The sequence below is a fragment of the Pteropus vampyrus genome, unplaced genomic scaffold (assembly GCF_000151845.1).
Source record: "Pteropus vampyrus isolate Shadow unplaced genomic scaffold, Pvam_2.0 Scaffold154, whole genome shotgun sequence".
Lineage (NCBI taxonomy): Eukaryota > Metazoa > Chordata > Mammalia > Chiroptera > Pteropodidae > Pteropus > Pteropus vampyrus.
Genome location: NW_011888935.1, coordinates 621836 through 639247, shown reverse-complemented (window position 1 = coordinate 639247; position 17412 = coordinate 621836). Strand labels below are relative to the sequence as shown.

The window sequence follows — 17412 nt, the reverse complement described above, 5'->3', positions numbered from 1 at the left end:
TTTTTCTCTGTAAATTAAATAAAGCAATTGTTTGGCTACTTTCCTCCAATAAGGAACTATCACTTTCCAAAAATAATCTAAGTTTTCCTCATCACCAGAATGGTCAACTAGATTGACTTATTATCTGATAATAATTGCCATCAAACGATAAATAAATCTGTAAGAAGCTTCAGACTTTGAAATGTATTGTTGATTCTGAACAAGTCAGAGATTGGACAGAAGCTTCAATGTTAGTATTAAGTAGTCAGATTACTAGATAAAATTCATCTGATGTGATTTAAAATTGGCTTAAAAAGTAGAATTTTTTTAATTAAAAGAAAAACTAACTCGCAAGCATATGATTTTTAAATCACTGAATTTGATCTCCTATATATTTCAGTTAATCTACCAGCACTTCAAATGATGACTTTTTCTTGCCAGACTGATTTATTTCCCTCTTAGTCCAGCCATCGTTCAGGTTTAAGGCATTCGGTTTTATTGAGCAAAGGGAGTGCATGTCCTTTAAAAAAAAAAAAAAAATCAAAAAAATCATTGCATCTATGTTTATGTAAGTCTACCAGCAGGAGAATTTGATCACTCCCCAGGGGTGCCTCTGAGCTATTCAGGTCTGGCTGCCTGTTAAAGTCTTTCTCTTTATTTCGGGTTTGTATAGCATGAGGGAGAGCAAAAGCTGGCTCCTGTGAGCACTTCCTAAGCCTGGACTTTGCTTCGCTCCTGCAAAAAACACTGACGTGAGCAGACTCTGTCACAGACCCAAAGGTCATTTTTCCATTTTGTCCATATTGAGAAATACTCTAGATAATTATCTGTCTTTTGTGTCTGAGAAGAATAGGAGCGAGGGGTGGGAGGGGGTTGTTTCATTTCCTTGAATTTTCTTTGTTGGGCTGCATCAGGCTCTCTTGAAATTGTAAAATGAAGCGGAGTTGGGCCCTCGTAGAGAGCAGGGCGCCTCCAAGGCCCCCCTGTTTGTTGACATGTTGCCATTTCTGGAAATCCTTTGTTCTTACGAAGACACCTCACCTTGTTCCATGAGATCTACCTCACCGTGGACAAGGCCAGTCTGTATAAATCAGGTATTTCCTCTTGGATTTACAGAAATATTTCAAAGGTTGCAGATGTTTATGGAGAGATACACTGCAATTGCAGCTGTGGGCTAAGGGCTTTGAGCTTTAAAGTGCCCAGAGGTTAGCAGATGAAGCAGACAAGACTGTTGTGAGATGAAGGACGGTGTGGAGTCGGGTAGAGGGCTGTGAGGGCCCAGAGGGACGAAAGCATCTTCTGTGTGAGAAATTCGGGAACAACTTCCAGAAGGTCGCCTTTGCGGGATGCCTGTCCTCGTGTCCAGACGGTTGCGGTGCATCCGGAGGAAAGCTTTGGCTTGCCTTAGTCTGTCCCCCTCATCACTTTTTACAACCAGCGTATCCATCTAACACGTAATAATCTCCACACAGATGGTTACACTTCACAAACCTTCCATTCAAAGAGCATATCTGGAAATTTTTAAACTCTGTCGAGATGAAAGTTCTTTCAGCCTAATCCCCATAACGACGTTCATACTGTCCCTACTTTCTTCAGACTTCAAGCTACTCCCCTAATATACCGGACAACATTCCAGGCTGTGCTTCCCAGAGGATGTCGAAGCTACCAGAATGCAGCTCCTCCAAGCTCCCAAGTGCAGATGTGCCAGCTCCCCTCCCAGGCCCGGCCCCCTCCCACTGTCTCGAGCCCTTTTCTCTATCCTGTCTCCTTTTCCCCAGGTATCAGCATTCTCTCTCCCTTCTGGATCTTTCCCATCGGGATTTAAACACGCGCTAGTGTTTTTCTAGACCCCACAGGCCTCCGTGGCTATTGCTCCATCTCTCATTCATGTGACTTTCATCCCTTTCACAGCAAAGCCTCTCAGAAGAATTCCCCACTCGCTCCGGCCCCTTCCAGACCTCCGATCACGCACCTCTCATTCTCCCGTGACTCCTGTGCCCGGCTCCCCGGCTCCAGAACTGCTCTGGCTGAAGTCGCAAGTGCCCTCCACGCGGCTACATCCCATGGCTGCCTTTCCTGTCATCGGCTCATTTGGCCCTCGCTTGCACTGCCTTTAGCTTGCTCTCCCGTGACGGAAATCCAGTCTCCCCTCGGCTTCCGCGATGCTCACACAGGTCCCCCTGACTTTCCTCCGCCTCCCTCATCGGCCTGTCTCGGTCTCTTTGGCCGATTCGTTCCTCTCCTGGACCAGTCAGTACCCTCTTCTCTGTACATGGGCTTTTCAGACCATTTCATTCACTTCCATGATTTCAGGTGGTTGGTACTTGTACGCTAACAAATGAAATAGAGAAACGGTAGAAATTCAGAAAAATACATAGTAAAAAAAAAAAAATAGAATGAATTCTTCTCTTCTGTCTCATTTAACAATAATAATGTCTCTGGCACATCGCTTGTTCGGATGGTACTTGGCAGTTTTGAAAGCATCTCTGCATTGCCATAAGCAAGTTTCAAGTTTATGACATATGGACACGCGTCTGAGTGCAGCGCCCTTCATCCTGTAGTCACAGAAGCTGAAGTCCGAAGAAATTAAGTACTTTTCCTAGTCACACAGCTGCTTCGTGTCGTACCTAAAACCCGACGATAATTGTGAGGGCGTGCGCATTTATGACATGTAGGAGATGAGAAAAATGGCGTCCTAAGAGTCTGCCTCTTGCCCGACATTGCATCACTCCTGAGCAGCAGAACTAGAACTAGAGCTTGAGTCACCTGGTGTCTAGGCTGCTGGCTTGCACCACACGGCTTCTTTGCATTCCTAGGACTGGTGCAGTTAGGGTCTATTTAAATTAATGATATTTGAAAATCGGAACTGTCTTTCGAACTGCAGTGTGTACTATGGCAGGCTGGCGTGATTGTGGGGAGGAGGAGGCAGGAAGGAGGCATTTCACATGATAAAAACTCTAAGTGTTTATACTTAAAGACTGAGTTAGGTCGTTCGTTTTTCTGTTAGTTCATTTAAGTGCACGTACCAGTCACCAGTGAACCGATACCACAGTAGTAAATGCCTTTCCCCCTGGTCCTCAATGGGGGAGGGTTAGTGTAGGAGTCACGGGCCCTGACGTCTTCTCGAGTTATTGGGGTTTTCACATACACCTGTGGGCGCGCCGATCTGTTTATTCTCCTTGGACTTGGCAGAACGAGTGGGGCTGGGGGTGAGGCACGTCACTGTCACACACCTCCGCGAGTACACGCTGCGCAGCTAGAGCGTCCTGGGCGCAGCTGGAGCGTCCTGGTGCAGGTGGAGCGTTTTGGGCGCAGGTAGAGCGTCCTGGGCACAGCTGGAGCGCCGTGGGTGCAGGTGGAGCGCCGTGGGCGCAGGTGGAGTGCCGTGGGCGCAGGTTGAGCATCCTGGGCACAGCTGGAGCGTCCTGGACGCAGCTGGAGCGTCCTGGTGCAGGTGGAGCATTTTGAGCACAGGTGGAGCGTCCTGGGCACAGCTAGAGTGTCCTGGGCACAGCTAGAGCGCCGTGGGCGCAGCTGGAGCGTCTTGGGCGCATGTGGAGCGTCCTGGGCGCAGCTGGAGCGTCCTGGTGCAGGTGGAGCGTTTTGGGCGCAGGTAGAGCGTCCTGGGCACAGCTGGAGCGCCGTGGGTGCAGGTGGAGCGCCGTGGGCGCAGGTGGAGTGCCGTGGGCGCAGGTTGAGCATCCTGGGCACAGCTGGAGCGTCCTGGACGCAGCTGGAGCGTCCTGGTGCAGGTGGAGCATTTTGAGCACAGGTGGAGCGTCCTGGGCACAGCTAGAGTGTCCTGGGCACAGCTAGAGCGCCGTGGGCGCAGCTGGAGCGTCTTGGGCGCATGTGGAGCGTCCTGGGCGCAGCTGGAGCTCCCTGGGTGCCGCGGTCAGCGCTGCGTGGACACAGCGGGCAAAGCGCTCCCTGTGAAAACTGCCACTTAATCCCCTCGTTCTCGGTTCGCGCCACCGCCACTGCTCCTTCCGCCTGAAACCTCCAGCCTCCTGTTCTGTCCACCTCTTACTCTTCCTTCGAGACTCTTCTTGGGCGTTACCTCTTCCAGGGAGCTTTTCCTGACCCTCATCCCGACCCCCGGCCTTAGGAGCCCTTCCAGCATGTTCCACTAACACACTGTGCCCGCCCCCGGCGCGCAGCCACCGTTAATGAAGCAGAGCCACCTCCGCCCCTGCCCGAAACCTCCTTGGTGAGGTACAGACCCGGGCCTCACACGGCTTTGCGTCCTTGGCCTCGGGCAGAGGGCCTGGCTCAGGCCTGGCTCAGGCCTGGCGCCGATTAAAATCCACCGTAGGCAGGTAGGCCACGTGGCAGGAGAGGACAGAAGGGAACCCCTGAAGCTTCTTCTAAGTCCTAAGTGTCCCTAGTTTTACATATTAAATTTATAAGGCCGATTATGAAAAATAGCTCGGAGACAAACACCTTCAACTCTTCTTGCTAATTTATTTTTTGCCCCTGTATCTCTAAATGGCGTACTTGTGTTTCTTCTTGATTTTTCCATTTTCAAGCATTATCTTTTGACCTCGACCGTGGAAGGTGAGAGTTTAGGTCCTTCACTCCCTTTTCCCTACTGTATGATACACACTTTCCCTCAGTAAATTTGTCCTGGATTTTGGGTTAGGCCAGTGTTCAGGTTTCGTATTATTATATCTACGTAACACGTTATCATCTGGAAGAAGCATGTAGTATATTTGATTTACGTTTCTGGCAATTATCCCTCTCCTTTCTGGGTGGAAAAAGCTAAGAAAAGATAAGTAACTTTGGCCAGAACCATTTCGCCAGTTAATGCCAGCATCAAAAGCTAATCCTCTAATTCCTGGTAAAATGGTTTTTCCATGACATCAAGCTGCCTCTCAAAAAAATTATTTTTTTTTAATTTTAAGTTCTTAGTGAACCAATTTGAAGAATAACCAGACTTTTACATGATTTTATCAAAATATTCTTTACACTAAACTTCTACTTTACTCAAATTGATCCCTAATGAGAGCTCATATTTCTTATAAACTAGAACAGAAATAAATATAGATAAGGACCCAAATAGAGAACTTAGGGCCAGAAAGAATTTAGTCTGGGTTTTCATTCTGAAAATGAGAAAACCGAAGCCCAGAAAGGTTAGATGGCTTGCTCAGTGCCACATAGCGAGCGAAGGGCCACACTGGGCTGAAATCCAGGGGTCAACCTTCAGCCCATCACTCTCTCTGCTGTCCACCCCCATCCTCTCAACGTTACTCGATTCCTCTCCGGCATTTCCCTCCATTGAAAACCTGTCTCACAGATGCCTAACCTCATTCCCTATCTACATTGCTCATCTCTAAAAATGGCATTAAGACATGTCATTATACGTCAAAGTGGGGCACAAAGTGTGTTTCTTAAAACCAGGATTCTGTTAAGCTGCCTCGCATGGCTGCACAACCAGAATACTACACTGCGTTAGGAACTGGGGCACAACGACAGAAGTGGAGGGAGACAAACAGGAAAAATCTCCTGAGTGTCAGAAAGAATTAGGAGAACTCCGCGGAAGACAGCTTGAGCCCGGGGAGGCACGGAGGGAGCCCCGCCTGCCAACCCGCTCAGCCCAGTTCCGCCCCGCGGCCCCGGGGCCAGTTCAGAGTCTGCGTGTCGTGCCGTGTCCTCTGCTCTCCCCCGTGCGTGATCCCCTTCATTGCCATGTCGTGGTGTCCACAGCCAAACGCACAGCTTCATGTCCCAAAGTTCATGCTGCCTCCTGCCCCTGACCTCCCAGGCCACCCAAGACCGGCATGGCCGGAGCAGATAATAATAGGTAAAGCGAAATAGTCACAAATTGATTTTTTACCCTCCTTGTAGCCCGAGTCTGTGAAACCTATAAAGTCTATTCATTTCTATCGGACTGTTTTTGTTGTATTGTATTGGACTTTGTGAAAAGAGTTATTCCAGTGAGAAAGTTCTTTGTCAGAAACTGTAAACTCAGAGGGAGACGTGACACAGGATGCATATGGGGGCGTGTTCCAGAGCATCACGTCACGTAGAAGAGAAGGAGGTTGCAGTTTCAAATAATTGAAAATATTTACCAAGCACATCACTTGTGCCAAAAAAATATGCATTAGTCTCTAGGAGTGTTCCAGCAGAGAGGACGAGGGTAAGACAATTGAGTTAGGTTTGGGGAGGTGGGCAAAGGGGTCCGGCCCAAAGTCGGGAGAGCGAGGCCACGGGTGGCCTTGAAGAAGCCATGAGAAAGGACAGGACCCCTTTCTGTGCAGAAGGCTCCGTCCACCCCATCAGAGCAGGAGCTGCTGCAGCACAGACCATAGACCATCCATCCTGCTTCTCACCTGTAGCGTCACAATCGCCCTGACAAGCATTTGTCTGGAATGTGCCACCGCCCCACCTCCTGCCCCATCTGCCACCTCTGCCTGCGTGCTGATTCCTGGACATTCAAACAAAGGAATAACTCCGATCAATGATAAAGGCACTTACAATGCGAATGCCCTTTGGGTTAATTAGTATGAATGAATATCAGCTACAGTGTAATTTTTAATATTCATGATAAAAATTCAGATCCTTTCCTGCTTTTTAAGAGCGAGGAAGGATTAAAGACGGCAGCAGTTCACTGAGTATTTAAAAGCAAAGGTTGCCACCAGCCAGGGCAGAATTGAAGATAAATTGCATACTCGATGACTTTGCCAGAGATTGAAACTGAAACACGTGGACGCTCCCTATAGGCAAAGCTGTTTTGGTCATGCGTTATCCTAGTAGAAGCTGCATGCTACTTAGGAAAAGTAGGTGAGGCGCAGATATTTTTTTAACCAGATTTCTTCATATGAAAGACTGTTATACCTGGAGACATATTAATGTGACTTTCATTGTATCAATGAAAGAAATTTCTAACTCGTGAGTAATAATAACCTCAAACAGTAATGTGTTTTAGGCAGATGTGTTCAGTGCCTTATTACGGCCCGAAGAATCCTGTGCTGCGACTTCGTTCCTCTTTATCAACATCCTCCTGGAAGCAAAGATCCTCTTGTGTGTGTCTCTGTATCCCACCGAGTAGTAAATGTACCGTAAACACACACAGAGATGATTGAATGAGAGCGTGAACGAATGAATGAATTCAACTGCCTGCTAAGCAATCAGGAAAATTGTAGGCGACTGCAATGAGTAGGATTTCTGTCGATATTTTTATGGCAGTCTTTGAGATCAGAGCATTTAAAGCACATCTTCTCATTAGAAGTAGGACATCTGCCGAACGATGGAGGTAATCGCTTTGGCCCGCCCCTCTCATTCGTCCTGTAATACATGAATCGGTTTTCATGCAATCGACTCCAAGTAGCAGAAGACCCAACTCACTAGCTTCAGCTACTAGCACGTTGATTATTTACGTAGGTAGAAGGTCAGAGGTACGTGGCTCCGGGGCTGGTTCTGCACCTCAGCAGTGCGGTCAGACACACAGGCTCCTCCATCCTTCCTTCCGCCACCTGCCCTGGCCGCATAGTCACCAGGTGGAGGCTACAGCGCTGCGCATCACATCCTCGCTCTGTGTCCGCAGGCGGCGGGCGTGTGCGTGTTGGAGGGAGGCTGGTGTGTCCAGGGCCGTGAGCTAGCTCTTTGACCCGGGAGGGAAGCCCGTCCCAGAAACCTCCTGACAGACTTTCTCGGGCATCTCCGGTCACTTGCCTTCCCCTAGACCAATCACTGGCAAAGGCGAATGTGCGTAATTCCAGCCGACCGCGGTTCGTCTGACTTCTGTTTAAAAGAAGAAAGGGAGTGGACGTGGGAAGGCGAGAAGGAAGGGCTGCTGTGCCCCACCTCGTCTCTGCTGGAAAAAGGGACTCAGCTGTGTTGTCCCCACACCTCCGAGGGCTAATGTTCCTTCCAGGATTATATTCTGGCTATTTATATCGTTTGACTGATGGTTTTTAAAAATTATGAGCTTGAGGAGGAGCCCAAAATATATGAGCCTTGCCCAGAATTACAGGGCTTTAATGAGTCATGTCCCTTCCCTGCTCTGGCTTTGGGGCGCTTTACCCTGGAACATTTTTCTGAGTTATAATTTACAAGATCCATGTCCTTTCCATTTGAATTCATATGAAAAAAGGATAACGATTCTTAGGCACAGTCACCTAAAAGGAAGGAAGCAGATTGTGTCAGCTGTGAGAAATACATCCGAGCTCTGAGCATGTGCATCCGTTTGCATCAAAAGTTGTGAGGGTCCACAGTATTTTGTGGTTTGGGGAAAATTTTGATCCGTTAAGTGAAAACAGTGTGTCTACTTCAGAAATTGGAGTGACTGACTGGAGCTCTTTCTGGATGAAACTAGCGCTCCGAGGAGGAGCGGTCCAAGTTCTCCACGCCTTCTGCATGCAGAGCACTCGGCAGTTACCAGCTGTCTGAGCAACCAGTGGTTCTATAGCACACGCCTGCCCCCAGGAAACAAGCTCCCTCAAATGACAGGCCTTCCTTAGTGTCTGTTCCACTTCCTGTCCTGGGCCGGACTGGCCTAGACTTCCTGCCTAGTATCTTTTATGAATTGTTGTCAACTCATGTAAGAGATGCCCTAAAATGGCTTTCGAACCCCTTGACAGATGCGAGCCTTCCAAACAGTAATGTGTTTTGGGCAGCAGTGTTCAGTGCCTTATTACGGCCCGAAGAATCCTGTGCTGCGACTTCGTTCCTCTTTATCAACATCCTCCTGGAAGCAAAGATCCTCTTGTGTGTGTCTCTGTATCCCACCGAGTAGTAAATGTACCGTAAACACACACACAGATGATTGAATGAGAGCGTGAACGAATGAATGAATTCAACTGCCTGCTAAGCAATCAGGAAAATTGTAGGCGACTGCAATGAGTAGGATTTCTGTCGATATTTTTATGGCAGTCTTTGAGATCAGAGCATTTAAAGCACATCTTCTCATTAGAAGTAGGACATCTGCCGAACGATGGAGGTAATCGCTTTGGCCCGCCCCTCTCATTCGTCCTGTAATACATGAATCGGTTTTCATGCAATCGACTCCAAGTAGCAGAAGACCCAACTCACTAGCTTCAGCTACTAGCACGTTGATTATTTACGTAGGTAGAAGGTCAGAGGTACGTGGCTCCGGGGCTGGTTCTGCACCTCAGCAATGCGGTCAGACACACAGGCTCCTCCATCCTTCCTTCCGCCACCTGCCCTGGCCGCATAGTCACCAGGTGGAGGCTACAGCGCTGCGCATCACATCCTCGCTCTGTGTCCGCAGGCGGCGGGCGTGTGCGTGTTGGAGGGAGGCTGGTGTGTCCAGGGCCGTGAGCTAGCTCTTTGACCCGGGAGGGAAGCCCGTCCCAGAAACCTCCTGACAGACTTTCTCGGGCATCTCCGGTCACTTGCCTTCCCCTAGACCAATCACTGGCAAAGGCGAATGTGCGTAATTCCAGCCGACCGCGGTTCGTCTGACTTCTGTTTAAAAGAAGAAAGGGAGTGGACGTGGGAAGGCGAGAAGGAAGGGCTGCTGTGCCCCACCTCGTCTCTGCTGGAAAAAGGGACTCAGCTGTGTTGTCCCCACACCTCCGAGGGCTAATGTTCCTTCCAGGATTATATTCTGGCTATTTATATCGTTTGACTGATGGTTTTTAAAAATTATGAGCTTGAGGAGGAGCCCAAAATATATGAGCCTTGCCCAGAATTACAGGGCTTTAATGAGTCATGTCCCTTCCCTGCTCTGGCTTTGGGGCGCTTTACCCTGGAACATTTTTCTGAGTTATAATTTACAAGATCCATGTCCTTTCCATTTGAATTCATATGAAAAAAGGATAACGATTCTTAGGCACAGTCACCTAAAAGGAAGGAAGCAGATTGTGTCAGCTGTGAGAAATACATCCGAGCTCTGAGCATGTGCATCCGTTTGCATCAAAAGTTGTGAGGGTCCACAGTATTTTGTGGTTTGGGGAAAATTTTGATCCGTTAAGTGAAAACAGTGTGTCTACTTCAGAAATTGGAGTGACTGACTGGAGCTCTTTCTGGATGAAACTAACGCTCCGAGGAGGAGCGGTCCAAGTTCTCCACGCCTTCTGCATGCAGAGCACTCGGCAGTTACCAGCTGTCTGAGCAACCAGTGGTTCTATAGCACACGCCTGCCCCCAGGAAACAAGCTCCCTCAAATGACAGGCCTTCCCTAGTGTCTGTTCCACTTCCTGTCCTGGGCCGGACTGGCCTAGACTTCCTGCCTAGTATCTTTTATGAATTGTTGTCAACTCATGTAAGAGATGCCCTAAAATGGCTTTCGAACCCCTTGACAGATGCGAGCCTTCCACCCACCTGGAGCAGTGTATTCCTGTGAATATAATGGCATTCATAAAAGGACACAAAGTTACATAATCGCCCCATGTACCTTGCTTTTAAGTATCCCTGGAATTTTATGTATGTGTTTCTCTGGAATAAATGGGCTGATGATTATGTCTGTCAAGAATTTGCCGATGTTGAAACGTCTCTAGACTCCCATTGAGGTGGGGGTGGAGCTGCCCTCCTGGCAGGGCGAGCAATGATTTCCCAGCAGATGGCCTGGCAAGACACGCAGGTGACAACCAACAGGCCAGTTCCTTTCTGCCCAGAAATTTCATAGCCAATTTTCAGCCTCCCTGGCGGCTCATTATAGGTGTCTTTACGACTTCAGGAGCATGATTTTGGAGGTAGCTGGGGGTGAGGTGGGCAGGTAGCAGGGGGAGGTGAGGGAGGGGATTTTTCTTTTGCCTTGTCCATCATTTTTAGTACTTAACAAGCTATTCTCACAGCAGCATTGCTGGATTGTGTAAAATGTCTAAAAGAGGTAACTAATTTTTGATGAAAGTGAAGTTACGGGACACATAGAAATTTGTTTTCTATACCTCTTCTGAAGTTTTTTGCTTTATTTTTTAAACAAGATACCTGAAAACACACACACACACACACACACACACACACACACACAGTGAGGAATGGTATTCATAACAGTTATCCCAATAATTCTGTCATTGCTCAGACCATTTTTTGGAACTTTTTCTTATACAATTGGCCTGTAGAACAGTCACTAATTATAAGCAAACTAGTCTCAAAAAACTCGTACCTGGTTTTGACTAAAACCCAAGCTCGGTCACCTTAAATTAGTCAGAGCCTGTCAGCACTAGGCGAAACAGTAGAAATCATTGAGTTCAACCCCCTTCGTTTCTGCCGAGGCCCAGAGAAGTTTATTGACTCACCAAAAGGTCTATGTACATAGCAAATTAGCAAATAGTTTATACCAGAAATAAACTCCCAAGTGTCCTTTGGCAGTTTATTAAAAAATCAAATCAATTTTTTACAGAACACATGAGTGCCACCATTAAAAGTATTAAAAAAGAATTTGCCGCGGACTCTGCAGATCCTTTCAGAAGCAATCCAGACGTGTTTTACACAGTGACAGCATTGTTGTAATAAATGTACTATTTAAATATTATTTATTATTATAAATATATACAAAATAAGCTTATCTCTTTATAACAAATGCAAGCTCCATTATATTTGCTTAAAAATCAGTTAGACTGTAGGCAATTAGCAATAGTAAAACCCTATCCCACTTTTGAATTGTTTCTTGTTTTCCTCATTTCCTGTGGAGAACACCTGTCACGTGCAGCACAGAGCTGCAGACAGTGTCTCCCAGGCTGAGAAGCTTGTCCTTGTGCTGTTCTGTCCGGTGAGATTGTCACTAGCCACGTGTGGCTATTTAAATTTAAATTTTACTTAATTAAATAAATTTAAAATATAAAGTTCAGGTCCGCAAGTACACAATAGCCACATTGGGCTCACGGCCACCTGTGTAAACAGTGCTGTGGACACAAGACGCTATTGGCTAGTGCTGGCCTAGAATTCTTGTAGTCAGTATCCATGTTATAATTTACTGCTTACCTCTGGAGGAGTTGGGAAGCGGTGGCGAGTTTGGGGGGAAGTATTTTAAATATTCATTTGTTCTCTAAATGTTACCAGCTATTCCGCATAGTTTAATTTAAAGAAGAAGAAGAAAGTTACGTTCACCCATTTTTAGAGCATGATTGTGTGTGTGGAATTCATATCGACCATCATGTCCTGGCTGCTGAATTTTCTTAAAGTATTCTGAAGTTACGACAGAAATTCTGTCAGTGCTGCCAAAGCTATTGGCAGAAAGGTCCAGTTAATTAAAATCTCTTTGCAATGTAAGACAATGAAAGTCATGTTGAATTCATTCTTAATAGCCATTTTATTTGCAAAGACCTTAAGCTACCTACGTACCTTCATCGATCCTGACATCCAGATGATTCTAGCATGAACGGGCCAGCCTGTAAAGACCGAGCTGGCAGCACGCTCATGACCGAGGACGAGCCCCCTGCTCGCTGTGAGCGGTTTGAGGGCAGTGACGGGTCCTCTGTGGCTGTCGGAGCCCGTGGCACCTTGCTCGTTGTCCTGCCAGCACATTTTCCTGTAAGTCTTATTTGAACAAATAAATGAACGTTCGATACGGTCTGCCCTGAACATCGTTACCTTTGGGAGCAGGCTAATAGGCTGCGTGGACTGTGACTGCTTCGGGTCCTTTTTATTGTGGAATGATACACATGAAACCGCTCCCTAGGGCGGGATTTCCTGCGTGTTGGTCAGTCCTTTCGGAGAATCTGTGCTGAATGAAATTAGGGACCAACGAGCCACAGGCTCTCCCAGAGGAAGGCTGAAGGGCCGCTTATTGTTCGAACTGCAGAAATAGTAAATCCAGTTTTAAAATAAAGATGAATTAGGAAAGCTGCGAAATACCATAATAAAATTAGAGTGGGTCCAGAAAATAAATAAGCAGTTTTTAGTGTCTGTGTGTATAACATTACATCACTGAAGCACGACAGACACATTTTGTTTTGCTTCTCCACCCGTTTGATATAAAATGACGTTTGTCAGTGAGCGGGGCTGCTTTGACAGGTGTATAGGTCGGCGTGTATCTGCCGTGTGTGACTCAGCTGGAACAGCTGGGCAGTGAGCCTTTTAAACCGGTGAGAAAGTGCCAGTCTGGCGAGACCCCCCTCCCTGCCTCTGGCGGGTCTCATTCCTTGTATAAATGCTTGAGGCACGTCTGTGACCCACTCCAGCTCCTTTTCTGTTTGTTTGTTTGTTTTTTATAAAGAATTTTTTTTTAATTGAATTTCTCTTCTTCCCACCTAATTAGATGTTAAATCTGATGAAATGTGTCTGTTGCATCCTGTGGCCTGAGGTGGTCAGATGCCTTAAGGGCTGAGGGGAAAAGCCCTCTTTCTGTCCTGCAGCTTCCGGGGTTGGTCATGGAATAGTGATAATGTCTCAATTCTTCGTTTCTAGATAACCATCAACAGAGACAGTGGTAAAGACGTGAGTTCCCCCAAACACGGGAAGGAGGACCCAGACAACATGCCCCACGTGGGCGGCAACACTTGGGCTGGCGGCACAGGTTGGTAGCCCTGCCATTCCTCGGTCAGGCGTCCTGAGCCTTCACAAGCCCGTGGAGGCGGCACAGCACCCCTGAGGGGCTTGGCGACCAGCACGCCTCTCCTGCCTCCGCCATTAGTCAGGGGGACTGTGCCCTTGCCCTCTGCCCCAGCATGACGTCAGGACATAAGAAGATGCTGGCATCTGGAGTCCCACGGATTGTGCCACCCAAGGCCACGCAGATGCTAGCAGAGTCGCTTCATCAGTAGAAGGGGGGTAATATCAACTGTCTCCCAGGTTGGGGTGGGGATTAAATGAGATTATGATCATCGAGCACTGAGCACAAGACCTGGCGAGAAGAATGTAGTCATTACAAGTGTCTGTCCCTTCTTTTAAACTCCGTGCCCTTGGGATCATGGCAGGAAGCTATAGAAAATTCTTTCTTGACTAACTGACTTTGAGAAGAAATGGTCCTCGTCTTCCACATCTCGGAAGTGCGTGCGCTGAGGATGCAGGGCTGAGGATGCAGGACTTGAGATAAGAGAGTAGCTCGCAGTTGGGGCCGATGGCGGGGGCCATTCCTTCCTCTTGGCTGCTTTCCCGTGACTTCTGTCTCCGCGGCAGCTGGAGCAGACACCACCGCTGGGCCGCAGGAGCTGGGCCAGGCTGTGTGCACTGTCTGATCTTATCTCGGCCGTGAGGAGTGCTGGCCCGGGCTCCGTACTTTACCCCCTCCTTAGGGATGGTCTGTGCCTTTGGCCTTGACAGCCCGGGGAGGAAATGGTTTCTGTGCTGGGACAATGCGCTATCAAGTAGGCCTGCAGACGGCTTGCCTACCCTGTTTATTCATCGAGCTTCAGCTCTAAAGAAAGGGTATTTTTAGAAATGTCCTTTGATCTGGAAATCGGTATCAAACCAGCAAGACTGAATCCATACGGAGCGCATCGTGTAACGAGCCGGCCAGATGTGGGCTGCCCAGCGGTGGCCCGCGCTGCAGCGGAGGGTCTGGCTTGCCCTTCACCTTGAATCTGCCGCCTCACATACCTGTCCAGACTGAAAATCCTGCTTTTGCTTCCTGCAGTCTTTATTTTTCAATTTTCAAGGCTCCTTTATTTCAGATTCTTTATTTCTCTCGGTCATTTTTTTTTTCCCCCTCAGAATTCTCTGTACTGAACTTAGCTCTGGCCCAACAAGTCATTTGAGTCCTTTGGCTTTATCAAAGCCCCTCCTTGCCTGTTCTCCACCTGCCTCTGAACTGATCTAGGATATCCACTGTTCGCTTCAAGATGATGCCTAAAAGTCTAGAACCCCCAGCAAGCATTTTCATTTAATTAGGGCAAATTTAAGGCTCTCGGAAGTGGAGGTCATGAAGAGCTGTCCTCGTGCCCACTCTACCCCGAGGGACCATGTGACTCCTGCTGACCGTCACTGACACCCGCCTCCAAACAGCTGTGGGTCCTTTCCTCGAAAAATGATGTCATCTCGGCACCTAGGAAGTTTTAAGCTCTGATTCATGATCCACTCGTTCCTAAGGAGTACCACTGCCGGGAAGGGAGGCAGGTCACTTAAATAGCTTTTCTGCCTCTGTAGCTCATTGTCACTGTCCAGTTACTGGTCCCCTCTGCCTAGAGGCCATCCACGAGTGAGAGCCGGGAATTACACATCTCCAAGAAGGAATTTCCCATCTCCAAGAAGGAATTTCCCACCACAAATTTCTAAATAAGAATGAAATAAGCTGTGCTCAAATCAAAGGGTAAAAACAGCATAATTAATAGGCTGTCGTCCTGGTATTTCCCAAAAGGAAATGACCTACCTGGACTTGGATAAGGGACGCAATACGTGCTGAGTTCTTGCTTTTGACTTATTATACCGATTCGGGCTCCAAGGGAGAAAATAAAAACGTAGCATAATTTTACTAAAGCCTACAAGCTTTAAAATTTTCCACTTTACGAAACTTAGAAACGACCTCCATTGTGTGACTGGAAGGTGTCTAAAAAATAATAGTAAGGGCAGTCGCTCAGCTCTAACTTCGTGCCCAATACTGTCCTAAGCGTTTTAGCCTCATGAAAGCCCCAAGGTCAGTGGTGTCAGGATCCTCATCTCGCAGAGGAGACTGAGACACAGAAGTTAAGGAGCTTTTCTCCAGGGCCCGTCAGCAGCGCGTCAGGACTGCAGCCCAGGCAGGCGGGCTCCCGGATTGCACGCAGCGCCATCCCGTACCGTGTGGCACGCGCGCACTGCAGGGGCCCCTGCCACCCTCCCTGGGTCCTCGGTTCCCAGACTGTGTGCGAAGGAGCAAAGGAAACTGGCTCCCAGTATATTAATCATTACAAAGCAGGGGTAATAAACTGGTAGCCCGAGGCCAAATCTTGCCGGATATATATATTCCTGAGGTCAACGTAGTGTTTTAAAATAATTTGAATTTGAATCTGTTTAGACAAAGCAGATCCTCTCTAGTTAGCCAAAGTTCTCAGCACTGCTTATAATGTTACCTACCTAGCCTTCTAGGCATTAGATCTATATTTATGGCATACACAGTTTATGCAGTATTACATAATACACACAAAGCATGTGAACTTGGATGTATATCGAAAACGGTTCTGAAGCCGGCAGTGTCTATCTGTTGTAGATTATTTAAGCTAAAAGTCGAAGTTGGTGGAATAATTGCTTTCTAATCTTGGCTAAGCCACTGATATGAAGTTGTAAGTAAGTCACTTTCCTTCTCTGTGCATCATTTCTATCATTTGCAAAACAGATGAAACGGTACCTATCACCTAGCCGTCTTTCTTATTTTGAGGAAAAATAAGAAAACATGAGGAAAGCGTTGTTCATTTAATTAACAAATATATACTGTTTATGACGGTCAAGCCACTCTTACAGGTGCAAACGTACAGAGTTATCTAAAATACGATCCATCCATCGTATGGTTGGTGAGAAAAGAAAAATAAATTTTAAAAGGTAATGAAGAGTTACAGGAATATTGATCCTTGTGAGGCAAAGTCAGGAGATTACGGGTCAATGAATTTGGTCTGAGCCTTGAATCTGGATAAGATTTGGCTGGATAGAGAAAAGGAAAAGCATCCTGAACACAGCGGGGGAGGGGGACACCCTCTGTTTCCAGAAGAAGGTCATGTGAATATTTAACTATTACTTAAGTGCAGTTATTATGTTCCACGGGACGGCCTTTAATCCATTCGTGATCTGACTCATTCTCTGTTCCGGACTGGTAACCACCTGGCTTTTCACGGCTTCCTCGCAGGAGGAAGAGACACCGCCGGCCTGGGTGGCAAAGGGGGTCCTTACCGGCTGGACGCAGGCCACAGAGTGTACCAGGTCTCCCAGGCGGAGAAGGACGCGGTTCCCGAGGAGGTGAAGAGAGCTGCGAGGGAGATGGGCCAGAGGGCGTTTCAGCAGAGGTGAGCGGGGCCCGCATCCAGCACGGTGCCGGCCGCTGAGCCGGAAAGCACAGCGGGCCCAGGAGGCCCAGGTGTGTGCGGTTCTCCACCTCCCACAGCAGCGTGGACCACGGACGGGGATCCAGAGCCGCCCCTTCCTAAAGGCACAACTGAGTGAACTTGAACATGGCCCCTCATTCTTTCCACTCGGGCTCTTTTAAACGTCTTGATTACGCATGCCGCTGTGGAAGGTGGAACACAGCACACCGGGAGGTAAAACCGAAGATATTTCTCTTAGAGAGAAATTGAACTTCGAATCACTCGCTCTCTCCACCTCTGTTCCTGGGCCACAAAGGGGCTTCAGGTACCTCTACGTGGGTCCCTTCCTGCCCTCAGGGACTTCGCGGGTCAATGTGGAGAAAGGACTAGTGCACACACACACACACTCACACTCAGACACACCCCTGTTAGGTGCCGGAGTCCCCTGGCGTGGAGGCTGTGCAGGGAAGGGCAGGCCAAGGTTAGCTGTGCGGTGGGGCCTGAGCCCAGCTGGACCTGAGGATCCAGAAGAAATCTGGAAATCATATTCGAGGAGGAGGGCAAATCATTTTCGCCCTGGGGAGGGCAAACCCAGCAG

At 48.0% G+C, this 17412-nt stretch overlaps 1 protein-coding gene across 1 annotated transcript in view; it reads left to right on the top strand.

Moving 5' to 3' along the window:
- VWA8 (von Willebrand factor A domain containing 8) overlaps nucleotides 1-17412 on the top strand; it is a 281798-nt gene that overhangs the window by 210314 nt on the left and 54072 nt on the right. The window contains exons 39-40 of the mRNA XM_023536356.1: nucleotides 13294-13402; nucleotides 16640-16796. Of these exons, the coding sequence (XP_023392124.1) occupies nucleotides 13294-13402; nucleotides 16640-16796 (266 nt within the window). The remainder of the gene's footprint in view (nucleotides 1-13293; nucleotides 13403-16639; nucleotides 16797-17412) is intronic.